We start from the raw sequence: 14092 nt of genomic DNA, 5'->3' as shown, positions 1-14092 counted from the left end.
TTCTCGCAGATAATCGCCAGTCTTCTGGAATTTTTGCTAGTGTTTGATTCACTTTATTGTGAAACGGGGTGAACGTGATGGAGAATTTCAGCAAACCGTTGATAAGATGGCTTGCGTGGAACCGCAACAGCCTGAACCAATCAGTGGATAAGATTCGTAAGGGATAAGGTAAGGGATAATGATTTTTTGCTGTAGTAGTTAAAGTCTACCAAGTTGGCGGCTCTGTACCATCTGGCGTCACTTGTTTGTGAACAGGGATAGGTCTATACGTCTATTCCGTCCCCACTGCTGCTGCGGGCGACGAGAGGCCGGTGCTTACTTGCGCGGTGCAACTCTTCACATGTCATGGCATGTGAACCGGGAAACGGTGTTGCCACTTTTTCTCTAAGGCACGTGACGCCAACGTCATAGCCAACGTAACTCTCCGAAACGACCAATCCGCATAGCGCGCCTTTTTCTCGTTTCTTCGCTTCATCTCGCGCCAAGGAAGAGAAGCGTTTTCGGCGATGCGACATACGGGGCAGGATCTTCACGAAATTGAGCCCTTAAAGGTCAGCTACGCCGATTTCCGGATGTGTTGAAACGGTTGTGATATTCAGAACGAGCACATCCAACTGCCCCCAAAATGCACCTTCGTTTCTCAATTTTGTCTTCCTATAGACCAGTTTCCGCGGGTGACGTCATATGGCCGGTGTGGGCAAAACAAATTAACAGAGAGTCCGGGACAACGAGAATAATTTGACACAGTTTGCCAGAAATTGCGATTCGACAACACCTGAATCAATCTGCAATTACATACGGCAATCGGGAGTCGCGTTCGTGTGGTTGCCCACACAACAATGGCGTCTTTTGTTTGTAAACGGAAATATAATAACGGAAATAAATTAATCGAAGAAACTAAAACGAGCCATGGGCGCAGCCATTCTTGTGACGTAGATGTGAAAACATGCCTAATCTACGTAGAGAATCCCGCTTCTGACTGGATGAAAGCTGAGGTTTCTTCGACGTTCCTGACGGCTTCTCCCGTTTGCCAGAAAATCCAGTTACGGCGGCAGGTCGTTCCGCCCGAGGTAACCATTAGAGCTATTGGACGATGGATACAACAACTGCAAACCCATCTCAACAGCCTTTTCGACGTGAAATTGTGATTATGTGCTCGAGAAGTTCGCATATCAACTGGCAATAATGTCGACCCCTTTGCTGCTTTTACTGCAAGTGCAAGTATGGGAGCGATTGTGCAACAACGTGAGAAGTGGTGGTCCTTTGAGCATATAACGGAAGAGGATTGGTCTTCAAAGAGAGAAGATCGTGTGTCTGCGTGCACATCGTGACTTGTTACATGAGATACATACATTCTGCAGCATCGTAGCGCAACCGCAACGAACGACGTACGGATGTATCATAACCATTCGAGTTGCATTGTCTGTAATGTGAAAGTGATCATTCGAGTTGCGCCGGACAGAATGTGTTTACCTTGTAGAGCGCGTCGTGCCATGTTGATTGAGAGCCCTTATGTATTTTTGTATGTTTACTTGCGTGAGCGCATTCCTGTATCCACACAAGACATATTCCATTCACAATACTTGCCCAAACAAAAACGTGGGGTTCCACATCATACTGCTTTTGCGTCAGGCATACAGTATCTTGAAATCAGGTATAAGTATCCTTTCTGCTGGGCCCAGCAGATGTAATCAAGGGTAGTGCCACGTTTCTCATTTTTTGAACCATGCAAACATTGACGGAGTAAGGAACATCACAGTGTGCTGTAAACTCCACGTGTTCAACCTGACAGCACTCCCCACACCTTGATTTTTTTAGAGCATGTGCTTAAAATTGAACATGCCATTCAAGCAACTTTGCAGCCAAATTCGACAGCGACAAAAGGTTATACCTAGTAAGCCCGATGGAAATGGGTCACACTGTCCTCTGTTTTGTACGTTGTCACGTTGTTGTTTACGTTGTCGTGTTCACTTTGTAGCAGAATACACAGCGTACAAATGTTGTCGTGGTCCACAAAGGAAGTCCTGAAAGACCCTTATCAAAGTGGCGAAGCCTAGACTTCTTTGTCCGAAGAAACAAATATGAAACCACAGCGCTCACCGTAAATAACTGCATGCTCAGCAAGTAAAACGGGTGATGCCAAAGACCTAATATTTCTTGGTTACCAGGGACAACGGAGAAAAGAGCCTTTGCACAGAACGAGCACTGCAGCGTAGTAACGTTACTTCGAAAGTAAAATGCCAGGAAGTTTGTGAGAGTCAGCTGGTGTTGTTAGTTATGCTGGTCACCTACTGCACCCCATAATTTTAATTAGCATCAGTTGCATTTACAAACCGGGAGCATAGCCTCTAGTACTTTCACATACACATCTAATAATAATATTATCTACTTATGAATAGACCTTCAACACTGGTTTGGCTAGATTTCACCTGCGGCTTTTAGTGAAAAGCGAACTTGCTCTGTAGAGTTGACTAGAGACTTGCAGAGTAGAGAATTCGTTTATTTATATTTTCCAGGAACACACACAAAACGAATGTGGCGGCCTCACGCTAGGACGGTGCCGGTAGAACTGGCTCGCAGGCGCAGTGGCGCGCGCCGGCAGAGTCGTTGCCATCGTCGTCCACATGCCGCCACATCACGAACAATGTGCTGTGCCAACTATATTCAAACAAATACAAATATAATTTGTGCCGTGTTTGCATTTGCCATATGCCATTTGTAAGCCATGTGCATGTTGTCAGGTTACAGGTAACCGACCACACACAATGGGCGTCCAGGCTGAGAACACGTGCATACCACCACTGCAGGCGCTGTCTTCCAATTCTGAGTCACCAATTATCAGAAAGCAATGACCACGTACAGCCTAGACCACATATTGAGCTCTTCCGATTATTATTTTTCTTGACAGCACGTTGGCGGCCGTCCAGTTTATGAAAGTGATCTTTATCATCGAGAGAACGGGCGCGTGAATTGATTACTCTGGAGCGCGAGTGTTTGGCACTCCTACCGTCAAGTGGCTACGCTCGTACTCGGAATTTCGTACGCGAGCGCGCTCTTCACGCTCCAGCTTTTGGAGGGTGCACGAAAAGGGGGTATCGTGCTCTGTCACGTGACCACTCCCTCCTCTCCACGACAGCGAAGAAAGAGAATGCAGGACGTGGGGCGCCAGCAGGGCAGAGAGAGTAGAAACAAGAGAAAGGGATCAACGGCAGCACATCGAGCGTGTTCAAGCGTTCAAGTGCCGTTTAATAGCTACTCCATGAGCAGAAAACTCGGAGCGCCCGCAAAAGCAAAAGAGCAGTAGTTAACGCGCCCTACGGTTAAATAGCAAGCGAGCTGGTGATAGTACGCATGATATCAAAACTCGAAGACAAGGGACAGGAAGGCGCATACACACACAATGGTGAGGCGTTGTGTATTTCCCTTGCCGTCTCTCGTCCCAGGGTTTTTGCTAGGACCATTCATCATGTTTTCTTCCTGCAACTTTATATGTTTTTATGTAGAATTGTGAAGGTGCGGCCAGGCACTACAATGTTCGCAAATCACATGATGAGAATCACGAGGTGATGAATGGGGAGTTTCATCGTCCCAGTTACTCCAATACTGATGGTGACGTGGGGAGTGCAATGATGGGCCCCTTCACAATAACGATCAAGGTCTGATGGTGTCCAAAAAGGTCAAAAGAGCTTTGAGGGCAGAGCGTTAGTGGGTTGGATTTGGCCAGGGACCAGGGTCAGTACTTTTCTTCACAACAAGAAGCCATAGAAGGTTCACACTCGTCTTCAGCGTTGCAGATACCTATGGTGCATGTTAATCACTTTGGTATCTTATGGGCATGCCGTGGAGGCTGGCACATGATTAGTGCTGGTCGACAGACAACTGTTTCTCATATCATTTTTAAGCTGGTTTTTAGGCGCAAAAAAAAAATCAGTTTTAGGCACCTGTTCATTTTGAGACAGGTGTATCTCCGGGTATTTTGCCATGCCACAAATATGTGTCGCAATAAACATAGTCTCTACTTTATTGTTGTTATTAGTCAACACTGTGAAGAGTGTCGAAACAGAGCCTTGTACCACCTACACTCTTCAAAATTCACACACAGCACACTGTAGGCCAATCAGAGTCCAGAATGATGTCCTCTTCTTCCCCATTGGCTAGAATCATTTTTGCACAACTTTGGGTAAGGGGTAGTTTTCCCTTTTTTCCCCTTTTTACGTTTGCCTTTTTTGGGCAAATCATTATTCGGAGCGTTATCATACTGTGGTGGGCCAGCAGTGCACTATGTAGTGAAGCACACACTGTAAAAAAATTTCACCCTCGAACATTTCCTCCCGTTATCATGATCTCCCCCCAGCATTTCAAACTGCCATTTACTATAGCTATTCATGGTATGACACAGTGTTTCAAATTGTTTACTGTAGTTTACCAGTTGTGGCGGAGAAGACATATCACTGGTTTTGATCTCCGGACACGGGCCACAAGTGCCGTACGGCTAGCTACATCCTGCCGTCCCCATATCATCCCCATACATCCCCGTATCATCGTCATCATGTAAATCTCTCTCTCTCTTCTGCCGTCTAATAGGTGCTCATGTTCCGACATGGTATGGCGCGCGCGGGATAAATTCCACTTTTAAAATGTCCAAACATGACCAACTCTTAGATTACATGATGTAGTATTAGAGACAATTAGCATTTTTTTTTTTTTTTTGCCCGCGTTGCCCAGCGCTGGCAAAATGAGTTGCACTATGAGGACAATAATGTGGAGCCCCCAAGACACGGAGGAAAATGCAAGACTATACGATCTCGGTGTCACAGGTTTCATCACGTACCAGCGCGCCTTCACCTGAGAATAAGTTTGATGCATTGTACATGCACCTTAGACATGCAGTGTGTGGTGTGTTGTGATTGTAATACAATTGCCAGGTGAAAAATAATACTCTAAGTGGATTGTTTCGATACAACCTTGAAATTAACATACCAAGGGGTAGGGCACCTGCATAACAGGTTTATCTGAAAGTAAGAACGTAAATGTTAGCTCAAGTCATTGAACAATTAACATTATCCGTATACTGCTGCAGATCATTCCAAGAATAGCATACAATATGTTCTGCAGGAATGTTTCTGTGCTTACAATATTAGAACAGCAGCTACACAAAAGCATAAAACAAGTCTTTGTACACACATCACTAGAATGCAACAGAGGCTTCTGTTGCATTGTCAGGGTACAACTGCTGATAAACTTACGTTACTTAAACATGAGAAAAAGAATGTACTGTTGCTCACATAATGCTGCTTGAATGTAATTCCTGAAGTGTCTCAAAAATAAATCATTTTGACCGAAACACGTCCAGCTAAAAGATTTAGGTTCCCCTTACTCAAAACTGAGAAAAGATTTGAGCTGTTCCACATATGATGCTGCTTGAATGTAACCCTTGAGGAGTCTGGAAGAACATGTTCTTTGTGACCAGAATACAATGGCCCGAACAAATATTCAAATTTATACCTTACTCAAAACACACAAAATATGGTGCCGTGCGTATGCTGCATAAATGTACACGCTTAAAGCACTGGAGCGAGAACACAAACATTTCAGGTATGGTTGCTAAGCTAGCGCGCAACAGCAGGGGTATACAAATAAAGGAAGTGAAGCACAAGTGATGCAAGCATCAAGATCCATTAGAAATGGAAAGGCTCTCAGTGACAGCTGCAGGTGTCACTGTTTTGTCAACAAAAACAGATGAACTCTGATGGGGTGTCTGGCTGCAATGGTGACAGTGCCCTTCGCCTTGAACCGCAAAAGGTGGAAGTTGGGACGTGGAGTGCAAGCCTTCAGCGGTGCAAGAATGACTGCAAACTCATATAACAAATGAGGCATATTCCAAATCAGTACTGAAAATTTAACAAAATGCACCCGCTGGGGTCGAACGTCACTTTCTTTCCACAACGGAGTCTCGAAAAGATGAAGCAGTAACTGACACATATAGCGTCGTTTCCTTTTCTTTCTATGCGATGGCATTTGCACCACATGACTGATTTTGCAAAGCTAATATTACGCGGCTTACCTCCATCTGCTGCCTTCTCCTGCCTCCGCAATCCCCAGTTGCAGATAAAGTTGGAACATCTCCCAGGTCGAGATATCTTCGGCTTCGTGTGAATACTCCGAATTGCTCTTCAACTTGCGCGTTGCTTCCGTAACATCCACGGGCAAAATGACTGAAGTAAATCGCTGCTTTCGACGGTGGCACCTAGTCGGAGCTGTAACCGATTGTTGTATGCCAATGGATTTTCGTTTCGTCTTCCAGAAACTTGTGCTTTGAAACATTTGAACTGCACGTCCAATTGTTCTTGCAGCCGAGAGCTGCAAGAATGAGAGTGAATGAGAGAAAATGAATGAGAGTTTCAGTCAATCATTTTCGGCACGCAGCACAGACCACAAATCAAATGTACTGGCGTAGCAATTGCTTTGCAGCTGAAGGAAGGAAAACTCACGTTCCTCGTGGGTTCAACGAAGTCACGAAGTATAACTGCTCACTAATAGACCACTGTACTGTTTACAAACAAGAGGCGCCATCTGCGCATGCGCGGGGTTGGTGTGCGCAAAACACACTGAACGCAGCCGTGGGAATGCTTTCCGCAAGTGCGACATCGGCTGTGTTGCACTGTTACGCCGCTCTCTGCTTCATTCCACAATACCCGGAATAATTTACAGCTCTGAAGGAATGAGACAAGTGTTTGCTACAAGACGAACTTGTTTATGAAAGGTATACAACATGACGATCCCTTTGCGCTGCACATCGACAGGTGGACAACCCAGCCACAAAACACGCCGCCGATCACAATCGCATTGTAGTTTATCTAATATTTTCGCCGAGCCAGTTCACTGCTGATACTGTGCAAGCGTACAAGTCACTGGAAGCACACAATTACTTCACCTAAGGCGAGCTTTTCACAGCGCTGATTTGCTACCGTGCACCGATTCATGTGAGCGCTGTTAATTTGTACACGGATATCGTGAGGGAATCTCACAAAGGCGATGTCAGGGAATATTTCCATTGAACCCATCAAGACGATTCCAACACACAGAGACGACTCACAATCAAACGATTTTGTCGTTCTGCGTTGCGCGGAAACTGATTAAAAGTGATTTCGCCACCCTTTGCCCTATTGCGTTGTGTACCCGAAGGATACACGACTTTGCGGCATGCCCACTTTGCATGAAAACGATCACTCCAATCACTCCAATTAATTGCTGTTTTGCTGACACCAATTAGACGATCTGCTGACTGCAGCGCCGCCGCAAGCCGTGACGTCACGCGCGTAAATTGGTCTATAGCGAACTGTTATATCACCACCTCAAACTCAACCTGCGCACCAGCGCAGCAGACAACCGTTCCCCGCCCGGCTCGCCGTAAGAAACCAAGCCAACTGTCATTTCAAGCGGAAATGTCCCCCACCACGAGCAACACCACCCAAAGCTTGCGTACTCGTCGACGTGACGTAACAACTAATAGTCAGCCAATCAGGATCGTGCTTACAACGGCGGCAGCCAATCACGAACGTGCTTTCACCGGTCGTGGCCATGAAGGCGAACCACCGTCGTCTGCGAGTGGTGATTGTACGTCCCCGTGTACTAAAGGGCAAAACGGCCCCAATATTTCTCAAAACTGATTTTCTGGAAAGCGTGTTGCACTTTTTGTCTAAATATACAGGACTCACAGGTACCAAGTAGGCTGCTGTCATTTGCGGGTTCTTGAATTCGCAGAACGGCGAATCGCAGTAGCAGAGGGATTCTGCGTATATATATCCAGACAGAAAAAAATAGGTGATGTCAAGTTGCCGCTGGTGAGTAAATCAAAGAGTGATATTAAACGGTGGGAACAACTTATTTATTTACACATGGTAAACAAGACTTTCGTGCACGAGACTGGTAACCTGAAGAAGCACAGTCTCGTGCACGGAAGTCTTGTTTACCATGTGTAAATAAGCAGCGAAGGAAGGAGGGTAGGCAATAAGCAGGCCTTTTGTATCTAGGTGGCGTTACCACGAGTGTGACGTCGACACAGGGGCCGCAAGACGCAATGTCGGTGAAACTAAAAAATCACTTTTTTTTTTTTTCAAAAACCGCGAAGAGTTTGCGATAACTATTTTGCACACATAGACAGTGTTCCCTAATGAACACGTCGTGCGAGTACCGTTCCATTCTGTAACACTCCAAAATCGGCGTAGCTGAGCTTTAACAGCTGTTGCTGAAAAAAACAACGTTTTGAGAAAAAAGTAAACGTACTGAACGAACGCTACGAAACACACGGACATCACACATACGGGACAAGCCCTTGACCCGTGTGTGTTGTGTCCATGTGTCCCTTCGCGTTCGTTATGTAAGCCTATACGATACTGAATTATATGTTTGTTTTTGCTCTGTATTAGCGTCGCGAAGCAACTATGGCTATGAGCGGCTTGCAGACGTGGATACATAGAGAGAGGACAGCAGGAGGGAGTGGAGGATAGGGGAGTTAGTATGCGCCTAGGCCGCCTTCACGAGGAACTGTGCCGACATTTGTCCGGAAAGTCTGCTCGAAAGAACCAGGGAAAACCTCAAACCATACAGCTGCACTCTCAGAAAAAAAAGTGCAGCGGTTATACCTCTTAGAAGGTAATATTTGTCCCATATGTTGTGCCTAAAAGGTTGTCACCTGTTACCTCACTCTCTGCCACGAATGATAGGGTTACCACTTCTGATTCGGTGAGCGAGGGGGCGTACGCCTTTCTGTAGCAATTTGGATATATGATGACTGCTTTTACCACCCTTTTACACCCTTTGCCAGACGCTATGTTGGTCTGGGTGGTAACCATAGAAGTTACCACTTTTTCACACCTTTTTTTTCTGAGAGTGTGGTGGTATGATTCGAACCCAGCACCTCCCGGTCTTCATGTATTCATGATGTTTTATGTAAAAACTGCGACCGTCATCTGAGAACATCCGCTTAGCCGTCGCGAATAACGCCGCAGACAACGGAAATGGGACGTTCCCTCTGTTCGGGGGCGCTGTTTCATATATGAAACAGCGCCCCCGAACGTGATCTGGCAATCAGGAGTATACCGTGTTACTGTGTAACGTCACCGGACCCGCTGAGCTCTTAGTCAACACCACCTGGGTAGAGAAAGCCTGCGCGTTGCCTCTCCTCCTTCTTTCTAGCAGTCAGAATTCGTCTGCTACTGCTATTCACCGTTATTTGAATTCAGGACCCCGCAGATGATTGCAGCTGACCTGGAACCTGCAGACCCTCATATTTAGACAAAAAGTGCAAGACGCTTTCCAGAAAATCAGTTTTGAGAAAGATTGAGATGGATTTGCGCTCAGTTTTCCATTCGGTTCAGACGTTCAATCACAACTCGCAAAGGACGCAGACGACGCGGTGGCTCGGCTCCATGGCCACGATCGCTGAAAACACGTTCGTGATTGGCTACCGCCGTTGAAAACGCGATCCTGACTGGCTGACTCTTAATTGTTACGTCACGTCGACGAGCGCTCAAGCTTTCTCTATCTAGGTGGTGTTGTCTTGGTCAGGCTGCACCACTGCCTCGTGTTCCCGTGCGATAAAATGCCTTCCGTGGCGTGTGCTCGCCGTCGCTCACATGACTTATTTTTCAACTGCTCCTAAATACAAGAACACCAACTTTTTGCATTGTTTTGTACAAGCTTCCTCGTGGTGGACTACGCTTCGTCAGGTACCATGTACCGCTTATGTATCAGGCACCTCACGAAGCGTGCTCCACCACGAGAAAGCTTATGACAAATAAAGTAGGAAGTTTTAATGTTCTTATATTTAGAGTACCTTTGTCATCGAGAACCGGACCCCATTTTACGATATCCCCTGAAATGCTGTCCGTAACATTTCGTTGAGGTATGTTGCTTGATAGTGGCCAGAGACGCCGTCTGCGATCGTATCACCATACATATGGCGGACCAACAGGGAGCATGAAAATAGGGCTACTGTTATCACTTAACGAGGGACGAATATCGATGACATTCAGAAACTAATTTTTCCCGTTTTTAGCTTCGTCCGACGAAAAAAAAGAAAACGAATTCGCGGGCTAATGCTTTGAGTTGATTTTTGAAGAAGAAGTCAATGTCTTTTATGGCTCGTTCCGTTATTATCACCTGTTGGGCGCTTCTACAATTTGACGAAAACTTTACATATTACCTATGAAACACAGGCAAGTGGCGGCAGTCTCCTTATCATTGGCTATTCTTTGGATAGCTGCGGTACTGCTTCTGTATGGTGACCAACAAAGGTCTATCCGAGAACTCATCTACATACAGCGACAAGAACGCAGCTCGCAGAACACGAGAATCGTCTATACGTTTTCTTCCCTCGATGTATCGTTCGGGTCTCCAAAGAGCGCTAAGGTCGAAGCAAAGCTCAGTGGTATTTCACTCGAGTTCCAAGAAAATGTGAAGCCACGGAACACTGAAATACTGCTGGTCGGTGGAAACCGAAGCCTGAGCAATGCGGATCTGCCGGCAAAGATACTTAAACCGGAGCGACACACCACTGTGAATGACACGGCTGTGAAAGAAGGCTGGAAGCTGCACGCGTTCAATCAAATTATGAGCGACAAGATCTCTCCTATCAGAAGTCTTCCTGATGCGCGTCATCCGGCGTGCCACGATCTCAAGTACCCGGAAAAGCTTCCAGACACCAGTGTGGTGATCTGCTTTCGCAACGAGGCTTGGAGCACGCTTCTTCGAACAGTCCACAGTGTCATACACAGGTCACCGAGCCAATTGTTGAGAGAGATCATCCTCGTTGATGACTTCTCGGACATGAAACACTTAGGCGAAGAACTGGACGCCTATGTAGCCCACCTCCCAAAAGTGCGACTATTAAGGTTGAAGAAGCGCGAAGGACTCGCGCGAGCTCGTATGGCCGGAACAGCAGTGTCCACTGGCGCTGTCATCACATTCCTCGACTCCCACTGCGAATGCACCAGTGGTTGGTTGGAGCCACTCCTCGATCGGATAAGCCGCGACCCGACGACTGTTGTGTGCCCCGTCATTGACACCATAAATGACGACACCTTTCAGTACGTCGTGGGTCATTATGACACTGTCCAAGTTGGAGGTTTCGATTGGGGTCTTAACTTCAGATGGCACGTTGCTCCAGAACGCGAAGTGAAGCGGAGACGATTCTCCTGGGAACCCTTGCGAAGTCCCACAATGGCCGGCGGGCTCTTTGCCATAGACAAGGCCTTCTTCGAGAAGTTGGGGATGTACGACGATGGCATCGAAATTTGGGGCGGCGAGAACCTCGAACTTTCCTTCAAGATCTGGATGTGTGGCGGAACGTTGGAGGTAGTGCCGTGCGCTCGCGTGGGCCACGTGTTTCGCGCGCGGAATCCCAACGTGGGTACATTGGACTTGAGTCGCCTCACACGGAATTCTATGCGTGTAGCTGAAGTCTGGCTGGATGATTATGTCAAATACTTCTACGAACGGATAGGGAGCGTAGACAGGGACATCGGCGATGTTGAACCTCGTAAGGCCCTACGACGCAAGCTACGGTGCAGGTCGTTCGGCTGGTACTTGGACACTGTCTACCCGGAGTTGTTCGTTCCCGACAAGGCAGTAGCGTCTGGGGAAATCCAGACCCAGGTGGAGCGACGACGCCTGTGCGTCGACCTTCCAGCTGAGAGGCCACGGGCACCAATCTTAGTGCATGGATGCCACGGACCAGGCAACAATCAGAACTGGTATTTGACAATCGCAGGCGAAATTCGCAGAGACGAGTCTTGCTTCGACTATGATGGCACAAGTGAAGATGTTATGTTGTATAGGTGTCACGGCTGGTTTGGAAATCAACAATGGGTCTATAATCATGATTCAGGAATGATATACCACGTTATTAGTAAGAAATGTGTAGGCATGTCTTCAGATGCAAAAAAGCTCCGCATGGAACGGTGCAACGAAACTGGAAGGCAGCGATGGCAGTTTCAACACTATAGAAAACCTTGAATATGTTTATTTATTTATTTATTTATTCTAAATACACCCAAGGGCCCAAAAGGCAAGGATATTCCTCATGTTTCAAGCTTGAAGACACACCCGAATAATACCGCGCATTTGCCAACGCACACGTGTTCTTTTCTTTTCTTTTTTCTACTTTTTTCTTTGGTATGGGGCCCAACTAAATAAAATAGTTCGTTATATTGTTCAACTTATTTTGGGTGTGATGTGAACATAGGTTTAGACATGGCTTACGGTAATTGTTCACGTTAAGAAATAGGAGTGCAAAAGCACGAGAAGGAGGGAGGAGGAAGCGAATTCTTTCTTGTGCACTCAATTACGTAGTAAGACAACTACCACCTAACTTCAGCACCTGATCTTGCAGTAAATGTGTTATTTGGAAAGAGTTACTTCTGTGGTACGTGAACCAGTCGAGGTGAGAATATACAGGACGTACTACCAAATACTAAATGACTCCCAAAGTAGATCATGAAGGGATCCGCTCATGCAGAACGAATCCTACCGTGCTCGGAACAACAACGACTACTTAATTTGATGAACTTGAAAGCTTACACCAGAGGTGATTACAGGAGATTATGCAAGCGCTCTTGAATCCACGCTCACCATGCGTGCGGTGGAATGTTATATTGACAGTCGCGAGTATTGCATTGTACCACGACGTTGACAACGTCCGCCAAAATATATAACGCATGTGGAAACTACAATTACATTGTGATTGTGTGAGTGAAACAAATCTACACTAAAGAAAAAAAATGGAAACAAACCGGCACACATGATGCAAGTTACCCTGTATTCACACGAGTCAGTTTTCTGCCGGCTGACGCTCAGGCGGCAGGGAACGTCATCGCTCTCTGGTGCCACGTGACCGGCGCCCTTCGCCACGTCACCACTTTCTGATCTCCGGAGCGGCAGTCGGAGGCAGCCGGATATCTTGTCCTCCCGGCATAGATTCTGACGACCGACGCAGTCTGCTGCCGGTAGAAGGAGAAGGTGACTCAACGGATGCTTATCGCGCTTGCTTTATATTTCATCAGGAATGCTCTGCATGTGTCCCATACAACGGCGTTCACTGTACTATGGCCAATTCTGAATTGGAACGCCGACGATGCCTGGCTTTACCGCGAAAGTGGTGCAACGACACACCGGCGCAGCAGCGTCGGAACAATTATACAATGCATAGATGGAAGCCTACAATGTAGTGTGCGCAAAGGAAGCTTTTTCTCTACATGAGGCGAAACAAGTACGGAATACAAAGTATGGATTTTATGAACGCGGATATTTCTTTCCCTGGACAAACGTTGACTACACATAATATTTGGCTCGCACCTTTCCAATACATGTACAAAACCGTAATAATTGGAAGCTACTCGTCCTACCGAAAGGAAAATAAAAATTTATTTTATTTTACTTCATTTAATTAATTATTGACTACCTGTAGCTCGACATCACAGCGTTGTCGCCAGTCGATCACTTGTTGGGACGCTATCGCGCCTATATTGGCGCTCAGCATCGAGATACGCTTCATTCGTGGAAAATAAAACCGAATGTGACAACGTCTCTTCTCAAAATACTCCGACAGGCGTTTGGGTCGTCCACACGGAGATTTGGGTTAATACTGTACATTCCATAGCGCTTTTTCGGAATCTATTCTTTCGCACATATATCTGTGCCGTTTCTCACGTGAATGCACTCAGCATCCTCCACAAGGAGCGCAAGTGCAATAAGTTTTTTCTTTCATTGGTCAATCCTACGCTAGGCACAGACGAAATGCAAGCGCGAATACAGAAGGGATCGGAAAACTGACAGCCGCCGGGAAACTGACTCGTGTGAATGCTAGAGAATGAGCGGGCGTCTTCAGACGCGTAGTGACCTTGTTTATCTCGCATATCCTCTCACTCCTTCCCGACTTGCTGCCGGCAGAAACCTGACTCGTGTGAATACAGCGTTACGGTGGCACCAAATCAACGAGATCGGCAGAACTGTTTATTTGAGCTTTCCTGTCGCTATACGTACATGGTCCGCTCTGTCGAATGTCGTCCGCAGCAAGATCTTCATCCGTACG

At 46.6% G+C, this 14092-nt stretch overlaps 2 protein-coding genes across 2 annotated transcripts in view; both read left to right on the top strand.

Annotated features, from left to right (window-relative positions):
- LOC135390066 (leucine-rich repeat neuronal protein 1-like) overlaps nt 1-14092 on the top strand; it is a 174340-nt gene that overhangs the window by 90768 nt on the left and 69480 nt on the right. The gene's annotated exons all lie outside the window — the stretch shown is intronic.
- Nucleotides 10134-12214, top strand: LOC135390064 (polypeptide N-acetylgalactosaminyltransferase 5-like). Its single transcript, XM_064620074.1, has one exon. The coding sequence runs from the start codon at nt 10210-10212 to the stop codon at nt 12016-12018; it is 1809 nt and encodes a 602-aa protein (XP_064476144.1). The 5' UTR covers nt 10134-10209; the 3' UTR covers nt 12019-12214.

This window comes from Ornithodoros turicata, chromosome 3, assembly GCF_037126465.1.
Source record: "Ornithodoros turicata isolate Travis chromosome 3, ASM3712646v1, whole genome shotgun sequence".
In the NCBI taxonomy this organism is placed as follows: Eukaryota; Metazoa; Arthropoda; class Arachnida; order Ixodida; family Argasidae; genus Ornithodoros; species Ornithodoros turicata.
Note: the sequence above shows the minus strand (reverse complement) of the source record. Positions and strands in the feature narration are given on the sequence as shown.

Bases quoted from the DNA above. Each gene is read 5' to 3' on its own strand.
- LOC135390064 (XM_064620074.1), top strand. From the start codon at position 10,210: ATGAAACACAGGCAAGTGGCGGCAGTCTCCTTATCATTGGCTATTCTT.